A 19516-nucleotide genomic window follows, 5' to 3' on the forward strand; every position below is an offset into this window, starting at 1 on the left:
GACTTGCTTCTTGCCTTTTTCATGAACTAATCTGCAAATCAAATGTGAAATCTGGCACAGGCAGAGCCATTCTCCCTCTTTCTTGCAGGTTGTGAAAAACTGTGCGCTTGGAATTCCTCTTTGTCTACAGGCATGTAAAAACACAGCGTGGCAACACTTTCTGAGAAATGTGAAGTGATACTGAGCCCTGCAAGCAGTAATTTCACTTTGCCTGTACAGCACAACTGAGGCAAAGAAGATGAAACCCTACCCTGCAAACAATAAATCTTTTTATTCCCTCAGGAAGTAGGCTCGCTTTGAGTGACTCACCCTATAATTGGCCCAACTACGACATTAATCAGATAGCACTCTTTTCTTCTTTCTTTGGGGGGTCTTTGATGCATAATTGAGCGGGTTTAGCTCTTGGTTGAGAATTATTTTCAGGCCATTGTGTATATTCTTTTTGCTTATACGTCACCCTTTGAAAGACCTTTGGTGAAAACCAAGTGTGTCATATTGAATACCTGGATTTTTATCAGGTTTTGAGACCTCTACATCATCAGTGTGATTGTTTTTCCCTGAAGAGCTGGAATAAGTTGTAGTAGGCAACAAAAATCTGTAAATTAATACTCATATATAGTTTGATGTTTAAATTCTTCTAATAAAGATTTGTCAGAAGGTTCAATAAACACACTAGTGTTTCATGGTTTAGGCTTTACAGTGTTAAGAAATTTCACAACAGAAGAATCTGTAGCCATTTGTTTTGCATCAAACAAATATAACCACATTTATTTTGAAAGTATAAAATTTCACACTGTAAAGGCCACTTTTCAGGGTAAATTGACAACCTTCCTGTAAGATTTACACAGACAAAAAAGCTTGTCCATCTCTCCGCTGGTCCAACATACTGTCCAGTTCTGTGGCAAAAAAAAAAAAAGGAAAAAAAAGCTATTGTTCTGCTTCACCACAGAAAATAGTTGGCGAGATCTGAATAACTTACTCAAAACAGGAAAACGGCAGGAGAGTGAGAATTCCTGATTTGTACATCCCACAGAGGACAGAGGAGCAAGGTTTCCAAACGGTTCTCTCTCTTTCTCTTTATTAAACCAGCTTACAGGCACAGCTTGACGTTACAGGCACTGTTTGCCTTCTACTGGGAGACTCGAAAAAGAAATCTGCAGTTGACATTCTTTACACTGGCACCAGTCAGGCCACGAGAGCATCCCCACTGAGACAGCATCCTCCGTTTGTAGAAGAGGGGAGACTTTGCGCTGCAGACCTTGTCGTCAGAGGCCATTTGGTGGCTCACCGTAGCTCTGTCGAGGTGTCCTTACTTTGAGCATAGTGTTCACATTCTTACTCACTAACCGTGACGTGGTGCTCGCTGAGGTAGAACAGTTGTACCAAAAGAGTTATTTATAAAGAATACAAATGAGTAACAGTCACATCAATAAACTTAAGAGTGGAGTCATGGGAGGGGAGGGGAACAACATCACATTTCACCCACATTTTCAGCACAACAATATGTAGATCACTGACATATCTTCCTTCCTTTCAGCACAAACCTTTCCTTCAGTTCTTTCTCTTTCACTCGTAATGGCAGCTTCACAGATACTCAGACTGTATTTTTTTTTCTTTTTTACATCTACAAGCCAGTGCGAACAAATTCAGTTATGAAAATACTTTCTCCGGTATCACGGCATGTGAAATTTATCCTTCCAACTCTCACACACGCTGTTGAAGAGTGCAAAAATAAAAAGAGAGAAGAGGGGGGAAAAAAGAAGAGATAAGTCAACAAAAAGGGAAATAAAGCAGATAGTTGTCGTGTTAGAGAGGGTACACCGCCGTACAGAAAAGTCACATTGTTCGTCGACACCGCTTCCATATTAAAAGAGGAATCGGTAACATCCCTTTTGAAGGCTCTCATCTCTCCTGAAGGCTGGAATGAGCTAAGTGAGCTGATTGGCTCCCTGCAGGGTGGGCAAGGCGGGGCTCCTCTGCGCGCTGCTTACACCGAGCCCTCTGTGTGGACTAGGACCAGCTGCTGTCCGTCAAACGCCCTGTTCCCTTACGTGTGATGATGCTGTCCGTCGATTTTAGAAGCCTCTCTAGACAGGGCGCGTTGATTTTGCCCGGCGGCGGGCCTCTGGGCACCAAGTTTGTCTTAGTTTGGCTGTCTGTGCTGGAGGACACGGCGCTGTCCTGCGTTAGGTCTCTGTCACTGGGGGTCAGCAGGGGCCTGGGACCAGCCTGGGCCTGCTCTGCTGTGGGAGAGCAAATGGGTGACGTGTGGAGCCACTTCAGATTATTGGCAGAGTAAGCTCCAGGAGGAGTGAGATCTGTGACTCTCAGGGCTTTGGCGGTGGCTGGAGGATCGCTAGTAGTGATGGCGCTCGCTGCTGCAGATGTGGTAACTGGAGACAGCTGTTGAGTATGACAAAAAAGTTTTATTATTCAGCGATGATTCTAATTGATTACCAAGACCTAATTTTCATTTGCTGTCCATCTAGTTATTATAAGGACCCTGAAATATAAATAATATATTCATCGTGCAGAAATCTGAGTGAGGCCCAGATAATGGAAGGGCTGAAAGCAACACTAAAACGGTAAATGGTTTGATCTTTTATAGCGCTTTCCTACTCAAGCACTCAAAGCACTTTATACCACAAGCACTTTTCTCCTCTAAGTGCTTTCCATCGAACGTTCACACTCTGATCAAGCCACCAACCTTCCGATTAGCAGATGACCTGGTTTACCTCCTGAGCTACAGCCACCCCTAAACACACTGCAGGAGCCATAAAAATGGCCCGAGAGCAAATAAGCCCCAAAATCTGGGTGGGGCGCTGCAACAACCCGAACACACATGTACACAGTGTATTAGCGCCTCAAAATGATTTAATTTCCTCTGTTTAATATCTAACATTAGGGGTAAACACTGGCATTAATTTTGAGTTTTGTTTCTAAAATATTCTCTCTGAACCGTAATTTGGCCTCCACTAATTCTTGAGGATCTTGTTGTTTAGTTACTAGAAGCCCCAGCTTGTTGAAAAGCTACTTATTTTGTCTGCCATCTGGTGCCGGACACTAAGTGTCCAATGAGATGTTTTTATCCAGAAAGTAAATAACACGCTGAAGAGCGTGGCAGGAATAAGACCAAAATTATGAGCACGGTTCTGAGGGCGATAATTCTCTGTGTATTTGTTTAAACACACCATCTTTAGATAATCCGTGAGAATTCCCCCAGTTTTCTTTTCTCACACGTAGCACAGAGCAAGACATAGTCTGCGTTCAGCCACGCTCGCGCTACTAGAAATACTTGAATTGGGAACCTCCTCCGATTGAGCTGCACCACCTGCATAATTTACACACTGTAGCAATCAGACTTGGTAGTAGGGATCTGGTATGAGCAGTATCGATCATAGTGGGTGTAGTCAGTTATAAAGAATAAAAAAAACCTAATGTAGATCATAAAATCCTGTTCATGACAGGGTGTGTCGGGACTAATTCCTCACCAATTAAATGCAAAAGAATGTTCTAAAGTATCCTGACCTTTCTTATCCCCTTAGGGACACTCCTCCAAAATTACCTTTTCTCCTCTGTCATTGTTCTTAGTGAACCTGAGACTGCAGTAATACCTCAGTAAAAATAGCTTTTAATCCTCCTGTCCCTGTTCCAGACCTGTGATTAAATAATAATAGATATTTTAGTCGCTCTTTCACTGCGTCGTCACCATATGTTCTTGGCAGCGGGATTTATCTAGGCGAAGAGCTCTTACACAACAGCTTCTTTTTTTTAACTTTACCTTCAGTTTCTTGGTGGGAGCAGCTTCCTCTGTTTGGGTGACAGTGAGTGGGTGTTCTTGAAGCTTTACATTAGGGAACCAGCTCTTCAGCATTTCTTCCATTTTAAGAATGATATTAATGTACTTCTCCCTGGAAGCAGAGGTGAAAAAAAGAAAAGAAACAGAGAGTGAGAGAGAGCTATTTACTCAAGCTATCGCGCGCGAATCTGAGTAATCGAGCAAAAATCTTGGTAACCTCTTCTCTGAAATCTACCTCCCCATCAAGCTCGCACAGGAAATATGCGCTCTTGAAAGGCAAGCGAACACATTCGCTCGCTCAACAAAGCCTGCTCTCCGTGTGTGGGGAGGGGAACATTGTCTTAAGTACATTTCTCACATGCTTTGAGCTCACACGTGGACTGGCGTATAATACTCCCGCTCGCCTCTAAATATAAACGCCAAAGCCACAACGTTCTCCCACAGCGTCAGTGTAAAAATAAAACAGTTGACGCAGTTCACGTCGGAGGTGGGCGCAGTCAGAATCCCCCTTAACTGCTGCCCGTCAGAACCAGATGGCGAGCGGGGATTAGCCTGGGCCGTACGATCGGGACCTTCCTGCTATATTCAGTCCAACCCATGTTAAATTCATGTGAAAGATTATCCGCCACAGTGGCTGCTAAAAAAAAGTCACTTTGATCCTATCTACCATTGTGTTGCTCCAGGGGCTGCCAGCTGGCAACACAGAGCAGACACCAGGAGAGACACGAGGGAGGGGTTTAGTCCACCTTCCAGCCTCTGCCCTGGCTGTCTGCAGGGAGGCTGCCACACCCACTCTTTGTTTCCCTTATGGAGGCAGCAGCTGGTGGGTGAGGGCTCCAATTAGTCTGCGCTAGGCTCAGGAGCACTTTGTCTAATATACCTTGATGCAAAGCCTTGTGCTAACTGCACCCCAAAGCTTCCTATTCAGTTTCACAGCTAAACTGTACACGATGCCGGGATTTCGTTTCAGTGTAATCAAATAGTATTGATACGATCGCTGAGTGCAATCGCTCTGTGAAATTATGCTCTAAAGTGATTACTCAAATCAAAAACTCAAAACTTTCCAGCTTCTCAAATGTGACAGTTTCCTGTTTCCAGATAATTGAAACATATATTACACGAGTTTCTGGAATTTTTTGATAGCAACGTTCATCAGATATGGAAGTTTTCTATTCAGCAGTTAAGAAAATGCGCAAATGAATGGACAGATATTCTTTTTTATATGTGTGGGGAAAAAACTGCACTAAAAATCAGATCATAAGGACTTGAGAATTGGTAGTTTTTTTCCATTTAACAATGTGAAATATCAAAACATTTTAAATTTGACTGGGAAACAGGGACTATAAGAGTTTCTCCTTGAAAGGGGTGATAGCATATTCCATTATGCTGTCTGGCCGGTGGAGAGCTAATCACACAGACACAAGTGGGCCGCTCTCACAGTGAAGCCTGATACATTTTTAACAAGATGCCCAGCTTTAGTGAGAGGCAGCCATCTCTGCAGTAAATTTATCCTGAATGTGCGGGGGTAGCAGCAACCTGCTGTGAGCCATGTGTCAGAAACATAACGGAGACCACTTCGACCCACAGATAGCAAGCAGTATTGGGTAGCCCTTGTATATGTATGCTGGGGGATGCACTGTGGTTCTCACACGGGTTTGAAACCACAAGTGAAAAGAGCACACAGATTTTCTACGCTGACACATTTATGTCAAAGTACCGATTATCATTGTTTCATGTAGGGCAGAATGTGGGTCACCTACCCCATGTAGGGGTTCTGCAGAACACCCATGATCCTCTGAATCCGGTCCATGGCGACACTCTCCTGGAAACTGCTGAGTCCTGGCAAGAAGAAAGTTGTAGCATGAGCCACATGAACTGTGTTGACAGCAGGGCTGAGTCTGTTCAGCAGATGGGTAGTGTGAAATGTGTGTGTGAAGGAACAGACTCCCTGCTTCTGTGGCCAGGAAGTGCTGGGTCACACAAGGTTCGGGTTTGACTAAGATCCCAAACTAAGCAGTTTTTGCGCCCGCCTGAACACGGTGCTCTCTTTCAGAGATCCTCATAATGCCTATCTGACTCAAGAACTGCATCACTTTACACACACATGCGCACATATACAAGGAATGCTTGTGGTTAGATGACAGTCCTACGACAATGCATGTTTCAGACGTCTCGCGCTCATATCTCAAGGACACCTATTCCACAAAGACTTGCGTAGTCTATGCGCTCTATTGTTTTTTTCTTTCTGAGACAAAAGAGACCGTGAAAAACAGACTCAACTAAGACATTTTGTGTTCAATCAGGTTAATATCTTGTGTGTGAAGCAGAAGACATATTAAATGCTGACTTACTTTCTTTGTATCTCCCTGAACGAAGGCCATTCAAGATTGATGACAATGGATGAATGTAGCATTGTAACTCCATGCACTGAAAATAATAACAGATTTATTAGTGTTAGTGGGTAATAAAACAACTTAAAAACCTTTTCTGATAAGCTCATAATAAATCAGCCTCCCCCCAGTTCATTTTGTTATATTAATTGACAACAACTTTCCATGACTAACTAGCTTTGTTTGACTTAAGACAGAAAAAGTCTAGTTCTTTAGAAACGGATAGCAAATAGGGGAAGGTCATTTTTACTGGAAATGTCATGCAGGAAGCACTCTGTAAAACCACTACGGGAATCAGTCTGGGTGACAGGGTACGCGCTAGTTTTGCTGAAACTGTCAACCACTGTCTGTGGAAAGCACACATGAACCACAGAGGCGCTCACCTTGCTGCTAAAAATTCTCTCTTTCTCTGACATGTTGGCAATGAGCTGCCGTTCTTTGCATTCGTCCTCTGTAGAGCCGCGGGGTCTCTTCAGTGCCTGCTGAGTGTTGTTGCCATTCATTCTTTCTCCTTGCTGTGTTTTACACAGTCCAGTGGCGGTGTCTCTGTCCCATTTTTCCATGCAGCCGGGAGATCCCCGGCTGGAGACCTCCCTGACCCCGCTCCAGTTACCGTCGCCCTCCTTCAAGTCGCTGCTCCAGCGGCAGCTGCTGTCAGTCGGGCCCAGGTGCGAAGAGGCACAGGGGGATAAAGGAGCTTCTGTCTGGCTGTGCTTTCTGGTACAGTCAGGCTCCTGCTCGTTCTCATTATCCTCATTGTCGCTAGCCAGCCAGTCAATGGAGTTGTCCGAATCTGTAGCAGACATCCTCAGCTGCAGGGTCTAAATAGCACTGACCATCACCGACCTGACAAAGAGAAACTCACCGTTATTACATTGCAACAACACGAAACATATTAAAGGGAGCAGCGATAACAGATGCGGAGACGAGAAACAGTAAATTAAAAATTAACTACATCAAGGCCTTTAGCCAAAATAATCAAATGTAGTGTTCTCGAGCAAAAAGTCAAGAAAGAACAAAAAAACTCCAGCCAAGCAGAAATAACAATAAAGACAGAGGAGGGACAGCAGTGTACTCGGAGCAGATGGTGGCAGTGAGATAACAGTTGTTGGGACCACAATGACCTGTTTGTTTTGCAGATGCAACACCTGAGCCAGTAAACACAGGCCAGCCACCATCAAAAGCAAACAGCAAACGGTCCCGTGCCCCATCCAATACTCGGAGGGTGGTGGGTGGGAGGCTCACGTCATTTGTCCCTCCAAATTTTTTTCACTGCAACCCTCAAGCGTCTTCACATCACAAACAAACACATTTCTAAATTTCACAATTGCTACCCTGACTATCCCCCCCACCACCCTCAGTCCGCTTCTGTCAGCTGGCCTGCCAGCTGCTACCACCACATTCATTCATGCACTTCGTTCGCTTGCTTATTCAAAGGGGCAGAGGTCTGCCACCATGACGACTAGTAGTTCGACGAACCGCAGACCTCCCATCAACACAAGTGACACTTGTGGGGTGAAAAAAGAGATTTAAGAAAATGGGAAGCGTTCTTCAGCAATGAACGCCTTCTGAATAAAAAAGAAAATCCAACTAAAGGCTCTTCACGGAGGCTTAATTGCAGTATATTCCCTCTGTGTTTATTACAAGAGGGGAAGTGAGAACAGCATTTTCAGCACAGAGATCATTTTAGGATTTCCAGAGTTAAGGACTGCCATGTCTCTTGCTTCCTGTAAAATTTGAGGGTAGAGGGGTTAATTGCTCCCTGATTCTTTGTCGCCTTCTGATCTTATTGTTACAGAGGAGGGGTGGAGCGGACATTTACTGATATACTGAATAAAACGCAAAACATATACATCATCATTGCTCTAAATCAAAGCAATGATTTACAGGAGCACGTGAGTATTGAGCGCCATAGAAGAGATTCAGCAAAGTCCCAAAGAATCTTGAATCTAATTCCAAGCTACTGCAATGTCAGTCTGTTTTGTGTTGTGTAATACTGTATTACACAACACAAAACATGCACAGACACTGCAGTAGCAAAAAGAAAATCTAATTTCTCTCTATAATTGTATAAAAGTCGCCCTTCTTATTAATATACTAACTCTAAATGAATCCAATAGCACTGAGAAAATATATCAACATATATGTGCCATGACTAGCTCCACGCTACTACTAATTTCTTTCTGTGATAAAAACAGCATACACATGGCGAGCTTACTAAATATTCACTTGCCCTGGGCCTTTGCATGCTCATATAGGCCTACAGTTATATTCTAATAACACTTTAAATAGCAGTAGGAGGTACTGATAACAGCTAACACCGTGGATTTCTGAATCAAAGGAAAGGTGGTCCCATAAAGCAATTTAAAAATATATATATACCAGTTAGCTTCCGCGACCTCGACGTCTACATCTACCTGTGTAGGTGGGGCACCTGAATAGAGATGCCCAGCGCTTAACACGTACGCCGATATGCTTGAAATATAAGAGAATATTTCCGATATTCACACGTCGTTATCTCTCGCCAGAGAAAACGCGCATAGGAAGATAAGGTGGCAGGTCTGATCTGTCCGCCTAAATGCGGGTTTCACATCAGTTGGGTAACAGACACAATATACTTCCTCATCAGTCTCAGTAAATTTGGCAGCATGCTGAATTTGTAAAATATAAATATATATATTTAAACAATAAAGAAAGAAATGAAACAGGAATACCAGTCCCTGTCACGGGAAGGCTACCATATCGCAGCACTAAACACAACCGCAAACTCTTTGTTTTTCTGACCAGGTTGTCTGTGTGAAATGCCTCTGGATGATTTAAAATAATAATATTACTAGGATATCGCTTAGTCCCCTCAGAAACACAAAGTAAGTGATATTTATCGGGAGGCTCTGGGCATTAAAAGGAGATGAGCATGGGTGCCTACCTTCTCAGGATGGAGCGGCTGGTCGTTCTTCCTTTGTTTAGCGGTAAATCCAGTAGGACTGTAGGCAGAGAGCAGCTGATGTGCTGGACGTGCGGCGTGAGAGAGAGGAGGCAGAACATCCAGTGATCGGCCCGTGTTGCTTCTCCCAAGGCAACGTGTCTGGGAGGGCGGGACTAGCAGGAGCATGCGCTCCCATTTGCTCCTCGAGCGGCTCCGACTGTCCAATCGGCTCCTCCGTTCAGTGCAGTCGCGGAGCAATAGGCGAGGCCGGTTTACATATGCAAATGACATGGAAATGACACAAACACGTGGACACGCGGATCGGTTTCATTTCAGCAGCTGGGTGAAAAGTCAAGCCAGGGCTGGCTGTGGTCATTCTACAGGCATTCTTGGGCATTATATCATCTGGATGATGATGCTTGACTTGAGGCATGTCAGTAAGCTGAGCGGCACTGCTAAAGACGCAGTCAGCAATTTCAGGAACAAGTGTGAGAGTTAATGAGTTTGCCCAAGGACACTTCGGTAGAGTGTAGCAGGCACTTATTTTTGCACATTTAAAATATGTTTGCTAATGGTGGTGGTGTGGTGAGTGGGGGGGGGAGAAAGTAAAGGGCAACTGGTAAGATCGATTCACATGTATTTATTATAAGAAAGATTCTGTCCATGTAATATATATTATTAGGTCATTTCTGACATTTAAATCTGTAATATAAGGCTACTTTGTTATCGTTTAACGTTATAAAATGATAACACGCTTAATTTGAATGACCTGCAAAGTAACTAGCTTTTAGAAAATAGAGGAGAAATAGACGAGAGAAAGTACCTGCTGCGAAACTATACAGTACTTGTGTAAGTACATGAATGCTTTCTGCATACCACAAGACATTACATAAGATGTCTCCAAGTTGTGAGTGACTAAGTAAATAATGCATTAAGATGAATCATTAGTGGAATTAGTCATTAATTGTTTCATTTTGCTTTTCTTGAGAAGGTAAATACACGAAACCAGAACCACTTTTCCACACGCAAAGCTGCTTCTTCTTGACCATAGCTCTGTATTTTTTTTAAATTTATAATTTATTTTTTTCTAGGCACAATGATGGTAAAACTGATGACTCATAGGACCTCTGTTTGACTGCATGAGAGAGTAGGATTAAGTGCCCTCTGTCAGAGGCCAGACAAGAATCCTGAGCTTGGAGCCAGTGAGTCACGAACCCTTTCACAGCAAACAGTGGTGGGGGGCGGGGAGAGAGATCACGTGCGCCCGGGAGACGCCCACCCAAAAAGCACAAACGGCCTGGTCTCCTCATCTCCCTCAGTTGACAATGCGGATAGACAGGATTTGAAACAAAACATTTCCCCCCCTTCTCTCTCCAGAGTAAACAGGTCACATGCGAAAAGGCTCCGCGAGATGTTTACAGAGCCGAGGACGCTGCCCAGACAGTTTTAACAACCGGGTGCAAATCTGTCTGAGATATAATGCAGAAGGACTTCTTGGACTGTCATCTTTGCCTTCTATAATGAGCTTGTACCATTGTAATTAGATTGAAAAGGCAATTTGTGGTCAAGTGATCATAGAGTAGCATATGTGGCTACTTTTGCTTTATGTGCTGCCGTCACAATGAAGATCAGGCAGGATGAGGGCACCAGCAAACACTAGCTTTGCTCTCTACGGATGAGCCTGTAATCACATCCTGCTGTGAAGAATGCATTCTGAAACCAGTCAAGGTGACACACCTACTGGCATGGTTAGAGATTCATTTTGAATTTTAATTGTCCTCTAAGTCACAGCGGTCTCTCACACATCCCACAAACAGCTTGTTGTTGTTCTGCTCCCCAGGCTCTGATCCCCTGGTGACCCCAGACTTTGTGACGACAGAGAGCTTCCTACAGCTTTCCAGCAAACTCTCATTTCCCTTATTTGTCTTAGAGGCTGTCACTGTGAAATATATATCCCATTCACCTCAAAGCACAGGAAACAGACATATCTGCATGCATTTGATGTTCAAAGAGCTTTTATTGGGCTCATACATTCAGCATTCTGAACCACGCACGCATGGCATCATACATATAGAAACCTTAGCCACAGATTGTCGTGAATGTTTCAGTATTTTGTGTACTCGCCAGGAATGCTTAAGTGTTTAACACGAATCCAATTCTACGGAGCCGTTCTCCAATTTTCACAATCTGTCATTCGCATAAAGAACAACAGCAGCAATTTGCAGTCTGTTCACAAAAGGGAACTCTTTTTATCTGTGCGTTTTCCTGTCAGGATCCAAGATGAGTCACATGACACAAACTGGCACTGCGATTTTCAATTTGTCAGAGAGGCAGGCTGAAAACATATCCCACAGAGACTGGATTTCTCCCGCTCTCATTCATAAAAAATAAAAGACCAATCAGAGACTCACACCCACTTTATTATAGGGCATACGCTGAACATCTGTCCCTGTCTAACCCTGTCTTCTCGAAAAAATAAAAAATAAAGACGCAGCACGTGTGCGTGGGGAGCATCAACCGCACCTCACCCTATGGACTAAAGGCAGCTCTGAACTCAAGTACATGTGTGCACGATTTACGGTATTGTAAAATCTGTTTCTCATTTTCAGGCAGCGTCACATGTCTAATGGAATGACTTGCCATCAAAAGCACTAGCCAATAACCTAAACTGACCCGTGTTACACTTGCATAAAGTGAGGGAATGAGAGAGACTGTGGCCTTACCGGTAAATATGCTGCAAGGGGACGCAGGCATACATGTGAGAGTGTTTGGGTGCCATTTGCACGGGAGCGTATTTGCGTTTGTGTCTGTTATATCAACATCTGTCGTGTGAACTGTGTATATGACTCAGCTGGGTGTACCCTGGCTTTGCTCCATATGCTTTCCCAAACTCAAAACCTGACCTATGGTGACACACACATGCATGGTTTCTTTAAATTGGGACGGCAAACAACAGACTTCCCACACCATTGTTCACGTTATGCCTGCTCACCACTAATAGCAGGAGTGCGACTTAGGGACAGGTTTTGGTTTGGAGCTCAGATGGAGGAGAAAACCGACAGGAATGTCCATAACTGTGTTAACGACAACTAAAGCTGCTGCAGGGAACACAAATGTAAACACAAAGGTGTACCAGACATTAAAAACGTCCTCTGGCTGCACATAATTGACATCGGTACAAAATATTGGGTCCTTGCAGTGATTCATAGACTTGTAATAACAGGATTACATAACTTTTTTTCCTGTAATGTTTGCAAAGCCTTGGACTACCTCCCTCAAGTCTCAGCCACCAATTGAGCATTTCAGCTTTGAGGAATAAAACCTAATTTTCCCATCAATCTAGCTGAAGATGAACTTTGTGACTTGGATCCCGTTCTCTGCTTATGTTTTTTACAGTGATCTTCACAGATGTTCCACGTGACAATAACAGAATGCCTGAAATTGCTTTAGACTTTAATCTGAATCTGGGCAATCCTTCACCATGTCTGGACCCTGTTTAGCTTTAATCTTGGTTAGAAAATATGTCTTCCACTTCTCCCTAGTGTAGCATATTACTCCTCCAGATATGTCATCCTGTTACAGTAAATGCTACTTCTACAAATAAACCCCACCCACACACTAGAAGAGTAACTGCATGTACTGTGGGCACGCTGCAGCGGGGTGGGGTGTCAGTTGTATGCGCAGCCAATCGCATTTAGATTTGATATTAGAGGTTATGCAGTCAGAGTGATACTCATTGCATTTTTGTTGCTTTAAAGGGTTGGACTTCCGGCGCCCCGTCATACACCCTCCCTCTTCCTTTTGCACCTTCTCCCTCTTCCAACTTCAGTCACATGTGCTTCATCCAGAGAAAAAGCTCCCTGACCATTTTCCACACAGACAGTTCACATGCAGGCAGTTGAGAATGTCTGGCAGCAAACCACTGACAAATATTTTATGTATGTGTGTGTGCGTGCGTGCATGTTTATACTCTCTCTAGTGTCTGAACGGCTGCCAGAGCAGCTCAAGCGACAGTGGGATATCTATCTGCAGGGCTGAATGTTACATGTGACTGGGGTATATTTTAACTAGGTTATGTAAGTGCTCCAGCCTGCGTTCTCCAAGCACAGATGAGGAGGGCTACACATGATGCAGAGCACTGTGAGCTCACCACAAGCATTGAATAATTCCTGCACTAGGTTGGAACTTTGGCCAGTTTACACCTCAGAGAAACGATCTTTAAAGTATCGGGTTCCACGTCAAAAAAAGACCTAAAAATATTAGCCTCCTGTGATTCATTGTTACTACAGCTTTTTTTGCCATGCAGCCATATTGATTCCAGATGATGTAATATTGTGAGTTAGTAGCAGCAGCGTAATAGCCTATAATCTTAATGTGAAGGTTAGGGTTATGTAAGGGGATTTTTGAGAGATTAAAAAAAAACACGAGTCCAAAAAAAGTTACCCGGCAAAAGCTTTGACAACTCTGTTCACACTCGTCTACTGTTGTTAAAAGATGTATCTGTGGGTTGTGATGACAAAACAAAACAAATAAAGCACATAATTGGACTTCCATTACATAGGTTGACCAATTCTGTATTTGAGGCTCCCTGTGGAGAGCTGATGAGACGAGTGACAACAGGCTAGCCGCCAAATTTATGTCCAACGTAGAGCTGCCCACGCTCCCGCTGCTGCCACTTTTATGGAATCATCATGTGGGCGTTTTAGTGCAAGATCCTAACTAGAAGTGATGCGATATGGGCTGATAATTTCTTTGTAGCAAAGTATCTAACCTCACTTGGAGGATCATAGCTCTTTCATAGCAATGAGTTTCGACCCCAAATCTCCTCACAGGCCTCTTCTGACAGCAGCATGTGTCTTTTCAGAGATGTGAAATATCAGTTTAAATGATAAAAACAATTACTGCTGGATTATTAAGCAATCTGACTCAAGTGTAGTTCCTCAGGATTTCATTGAAAGCTTTCAATGTCCCCAAGCCCTCTAGGGTTCGAGTGACTTTTGTCATCAGACGATGAGCTCTTGGGAGCTCCACATACATTTTTTGTGACTTTAGAATTTAAATTACAATAATTGTAATGTAATGCAATGCAAAGTCTTATTGGCCATTGTTATGTAAATTCCCATTTAGGTCACAAACAAAACAGCCACGCATGTGAATGCTGATTACGAAAGCAGACCCTAGTGGGCCCTAATGGCCTTGCAGATGCAGGAAGTATAATCAAGGGTTAATCTAGGCTTAAGTACTTTGGTACACAGTGGGTTTACCAGCCAAGAGAGTGCGTCTTGAAGGTTAGCCAACACAGGACTAGCTACTACAAGAATACTAGAGATAAGAAGGGGATGTCCAACAGAAAACAGTGGGTTTTATCATTTAAATACAGAGAATAAAAGGTTCTGATAAAGGGGATCGTGGGGTGCCAGAATGAAAGAATAAGACAACAGTGACAAAAGATAAAGGGTCAAAGGGACTGGTCAGGCGATGAGATCAAGGTTCACACGTGCAAAAGTAAAACAAAAGGTGACACAAACACAATGTCAAGCACTCCGTGGAATCCGGTCGTTAAGTCTGACTTCACTAGCCGTGTCTGGGCCTAAACTCCGCTGCAGGTTGTAGAAATGCTTAGCTGATTTAGAGTTTAGAAATGTGTTAACATAGAATGTAGAATTATGTGTAGCCTGTTTTAGAGTTGAGAAATGTGTTAACATAGAATCTAGAATTATTGCAGAGACACTGACACTGCCCTCAATGTAATAAACAGAGGTGGGACCAAGTCATTGTTTTGCAAGTCTCAAGTAAGTCTCAAGTCTTTATCCTCAAGTCTCAAGTCAAGTCTCAAGTAATGTCAGGCAAGTCAGAGTCGAGTCTCAAGTCACTGGTGTAAAAGTCCGAGTCAAGTCACAAGTCTGAAACTTTGAATTTCAAGTCCTTTCGAGTCTTTAAAAAAAAAAACGAAAAAATAATGTTGCAGTTATGCTAAATGTAAATATTAGACCATGTAATTTTAAAATCTGTGTTTTTCTCAACACATGACAAAATAGTGAACTTAGAAAATATACACAAATTGTGAAATTGCACCTCTTTAAAATGCAGCTCAATTAAACCTAGCTCCAAGAATAATTTTCACCGACAGTTCTGAGATAAGCTGCATGTTATTCTTGGATGCGGTTGTAGGACTGGCTTTAAAATCGCATGACAAAAATATCATACACATTAAAAAAAACTGTATCACCAACGTAGCCTGGACAACATTTGCTAGTTAGATGAAGTCAGCTATCTCATCTTAGCATATTTATATGCATATTTATAATTATACGGTTCTTGGAGTGAGTGCATACACTCATGAAGTTTAGTAACTTCAGGTCACTGCAACAAGCCCAGGTACAGTTTACCGACGGATGGGTGCAGGACCTTGAAATGCACCGTGTAGAACGAAAGACCATCGTACGTATCATAAGTTTACCAGTCTCACAAATTGTCGTCATAAATACACATTCGTTAACCGTTTATTAATATAACCTTTGAGCTCAACGGTAATTAATTAGTAGTGGAAATAATTTCTGGTAGCGTTACAGAAATGTAGCAGTGACAATAATATTGTATGCTGTAATCACCGCGCGGATAGGAGGCGGCTGGCTTGACCGCGGCTCACAAATGACGGCTCACTTTACCGCAGTCTGTAATCGCACTGGGCAATTAGTGATACAAAAAACCTGTTTTATCCTGTGAATAAAAGTATATGTTTTTGTCAATGTACCATAATAACAGAAGCGAAACGCAATATTGTGTCAGGACAATTCACTATTTATGCACAATAAATAAAGGAGCATAGCACGACAATTTCTGTTCAGCGCCAGACTTGCTTGTAACCTATATCACTAATTATGTTATGAAAATGACGTATTAACTACTAAAAAACACTGACCTTCGTGTAAATGCTTGGAGCAGACTAACCTGTGAGCTGGAGTGTTCTGGGACGTTATATTTGGTCTTTGAATGGCTGCAATCCAGGCCATCCGTCGCGTCTTTGTTACTTCGGAAACATGGCTCGAACAATTTCTCTTCAACGACGTAATCCGATAACAACCGATCTCTTTACCCGTCGGCTTCCCGTGGCTGTCATGCGACCGGCTATTGCAGTTAATAATACAACAGCTTCTTGACATTTTTGTGTTTCTTTTTATCGCTGTATAACTGATTTTAATTGAAAGCCTGCGTGCGCTAGTACCGCTTGCCACGAGTTCCCAGAATCCTTTGCGGTTCTACCCGTGAATGACCTCACATTTTCAATCTCTATATAATATGCATGTTAAATTTTATATTTGGGGTAAAATATCAAGTCTTTTCAAGTAAACCGGTTCAAGTCCAATTCAAGTCTCAAGTCATTGGTGTAAAAGTCCAAGTCAAGTCACAAGTCTTAGAACATTTTTTCAAGTCAAGTCTAAAGTCATAAAATTAATGACTCGAGTCTGACTCGAGTCCAAGTCATGTGACTCGAGTCCACACCTCTGGTAATAAAGGCCTGATTGTGTCATGAACTTAGGAGTAGAGTATAGGAGACCCTCCCTAGTTGAACTGTGAAAGTAAAACAGAGAGGAGTTAATGCTGAGTGGAAATTCCCCAGAGAATGTTTGGGTGGAGGTCTCAACATTTGTAACTGGATAACTGTGGTCTGGAAGGGAGATGGGTTTTATGACCTCTAGGGAGTCACCTACACCCACAGTGTTTTAACTGTCATGCACACACATCCACACGCACACTCACTCATGTGCACTCACATAGGCACATGAGTGCACTCACGTCTTCCCTTCTAGAAGTGCATGCTTAAATGAAAATGAATAACGATGAATAAAGGTTTTGTGAAATAACTACTGAGTTCCGGTGCCGTCTCTGGAAGTTTCGATGAATAAAAGAACCGGGGTGAACCTGATTTCGTAACAAGGTCCATATATCAAACGATCACTATGGCATTACTGAGAATTGAAAAACTGTCTGAAGTCTTTCATCTTTAATAAAATGATCAGCGTTCTGCTCTACCAGCTGTAACAATTGAGTTTACCATCCAGGCATCCATGAAAACGGAATTTATGACATTTAACGGAGTTAGAAGTTAGCAGGAAGTTAGCTCGCTAGCTTCTATCTAAATATAATATAGCATGTCCTGACTGCGGGGTTTTGGAAACAAATTAAAATGTACAGCTATGTTATCACTTCCAACATAAATGAAGACAGAAAACTAAACAGCAGTGACGTTTGTAGGGTTACTGAAGTTTGGCTAGCTGGTATATAATGATGTGCTACGTGACCGCTAGCGACACAGCTATGTTAGCTTAATATAAACAAGCTAACTTTTTTTCCACTTGATAAAAGTTAACGTGAGTGTTCTCGGTGGTCAGGAACAAATGTAATCGCATGGCAGGATGCTGTAAAAGGACCAAACTTCAGCCAGGAGAACAACTGAGATAATCCATCCACAATACGAGGTTAGTCGTTCATATACTGCTGCAAGGGCTGGGCTGTAGTTACATCCTAAGGTTTTAAAAACTGAGCTTAAATAAATGATTAGCGGTAATAAAAGCAGGGGGAGGTCAACAGTGGTCAATGACTGTTTTAGGAGCTTTTTGAGATTAAATAGAAGAAAATACATAACATTAAACATGTTAACAATACAAAAGCCATATTAAACGCAGACTACTTTAGGCCCGGAAGTAGGATTCCTCACGTCATCACTTAACGACCGGGAATGTCCTAAGGGGGCTCTTTGTGTTTAGCGACTCTGTGTTAATATGAGCACCATGTTAACATTAACTGTGTGACTGTGTGTCCTGGCCTTGGGTGCATCCCTCCCTTTACCCTTTGTCAGATCATCCTGTTGTTGTCAACCACTTGTTTCTTACACTTCAGTTCTGAATTCCTAGCTTGTGTCACTCCTTTGTTGGACTTTGTGAACTTTGCCTTAATCAGTCAAGGTTTAGCTTTTTTATTCTATTTTAGTCTCTGTGCCCCATATAATTATTTTTGAACATCCTACAGTTAATTATAAATAATTAACATGAATTTTTTGATCAATATTTAACTATTGAGGAAACATAAACACAATACTGCTTGTATTTGTCTTAATGAATTAAAGATATAGCCATTTAAACAGGGGATATAGAACAGCCATGTCAGTTGTCAAATGCCGTTATAGGAATATCAGGTAATTAAAGAATCAATTACAGCTTCCTCCATTACATTACGACACTTAGAAATTAGCCATTAAGAATGTGTTAAAGTCTATGCGCTGGCTGTTAAACAGCAAAGCAAAGATTTTATTACATTTCTCATTATGCGAATGATTAGTGAGAAGGCTTTTTAAATATGTAGCTGTGGAAGCATACTTCAGGGGTTACTTTGGACAATGCCATGGTGGATTTGAGCATTTAATTCCTTGAACGGTCTTCTTCAACCATTAAGCCAGTGTGATTTAGTTACGTTTAATGTCGGTAATATATTGCTCGTATGAGCTGAAATGGAGTCACAGGAAGCAGGATCTCATTGTCACAACTCCCTGGTGTAGCAGAGTAGCACACATGCATTAGTCACCCATTCAGAGTGCTCTACAGTGTGGTTGAAGAGTCAGGCTGAAATTTCCACACAGAACAAACCTTTAATAGCAGGGGTTGTTTGTGGCTAACACGTGTCCTTGGCCGTGCCCCAGGAGTGAGGTTTGTGTTTTGCTCACCAATAGGAACAGAAAAGCTTCAACTTGCCTTATGTATATTTTTTTTATTATGCTGCTGCTGCAGTAATATAGTTGCATAACATTGTGAGGCCCACATTAGGACTTGTGCTCTTTTGTTTGGATGTCATCCCAACCTTTTAAAGTGGGAAAAAAAAGTACCTGGCATCTCTCCAGTCTTCTTCTTCTGAGGAGGAGTAGTGCTGAGATTCAGAGGGCTACAGAGGGGTGTTACACTCCTACTCTCCTCCATCAGCTTCTTTGTAACAGAAACAACAAGATGGCACATTTAAGCAGTGACTGCACCCTATACTTAGCCAAGGGGCACCTGCTGGACCTGCTCTAATGCATGGTCATAAAAGAGTTTGTGTAATGGCTTTCAAATGCCAACAACATAACAGTAAAGTTAGTCTGCATCAAGCTCATGTGCACTCAAAATGTGGAGTATATATGTACAGTACTGTGCAGAAGTCTTGAGTCACCTCCTCATTTGCTTATGTTTTGGTTCTGAGGAGCAAGACTTAAATTTTAAAAGCGGCTTTGAGCAATAGCTCTCTCTATCTGTCAAAGTTTTTCTTTGTACATTTTCTTCTTTTCAACTCATTTTCAGTCCAGTCCTTGTACCTGATCATTTTTAGTGGAATGTATTTTTTAACCACTTAACATTGATCTATGAATCATTG

At 42.4% G+C, this 19516-nt stretch overlaps 1 protein-coding gene across 1 annotated transcript; it reads right to left on the minus strand.

The window, feature by feature from the left end:
- Positions 1-726: 726 nt before the first annotated feature.
- ciartb (circadian associated repressor of transcription b) lies at positions 727-9271 on the minus strand. The gene is made up of 6 exons (XM_004553113.6): positions 9116-9271; positions 6573-7035; positions 6151-6226; positions 5560-5638; positions 3782-3911; positions 727-2403 (listed from the first exon to the last, which is right to left on the minus strand). The coding sequence occupies exons 2-6, from the start codon at positions 6993-6995 to the stop codon at positions 2011-2013; spliced, it is 1101 nt and encodes a 366-aa protein (XP_004553170.1). The 5' UTR covers positions 6996-7035; positions 9116-9271; the 3' UTR covers positions 727-2010.
- Positions 9272-19516: the final 10245 nt, after the last annotated feature.

Source organism: Maylandia zebra, linkage group LG7 (assembly GCF_041146795.1).
Source record: "Maylandia zebra isolate NMK-2024a linkage group LG7, Mzebra_GT3a, whole genome shotgun sequence".
NCBI lineage: Eukaryota > Metazoa > Chordata > Actinopteri > Cichliformes > Cichlidae > Maylandia > Maylandia zebra.

Coding starts and splice junctions, on each gene's coding strand:
- ciartb (XM_004553113.6), bottom strand. CDS start 6,995: ATGTCTGCTACAGATTCGGACAACTCCATTGACTGGCTGGCTAGCGAC. Junction 6,227..6,572: donor AGAGAATTTTTAGCAGCAAG/GTGAGCGCCTCT, acceptor TATTATTTTCAG/TGCATGGAGTTACAATGCTA. Junction 3,912..5,559: donor CTGCAGAACCCCTACATGGG/GTAGGTGACCCA, acceptor CTCTGCTTCCAG/GGAGAAGTACATTAATATCA.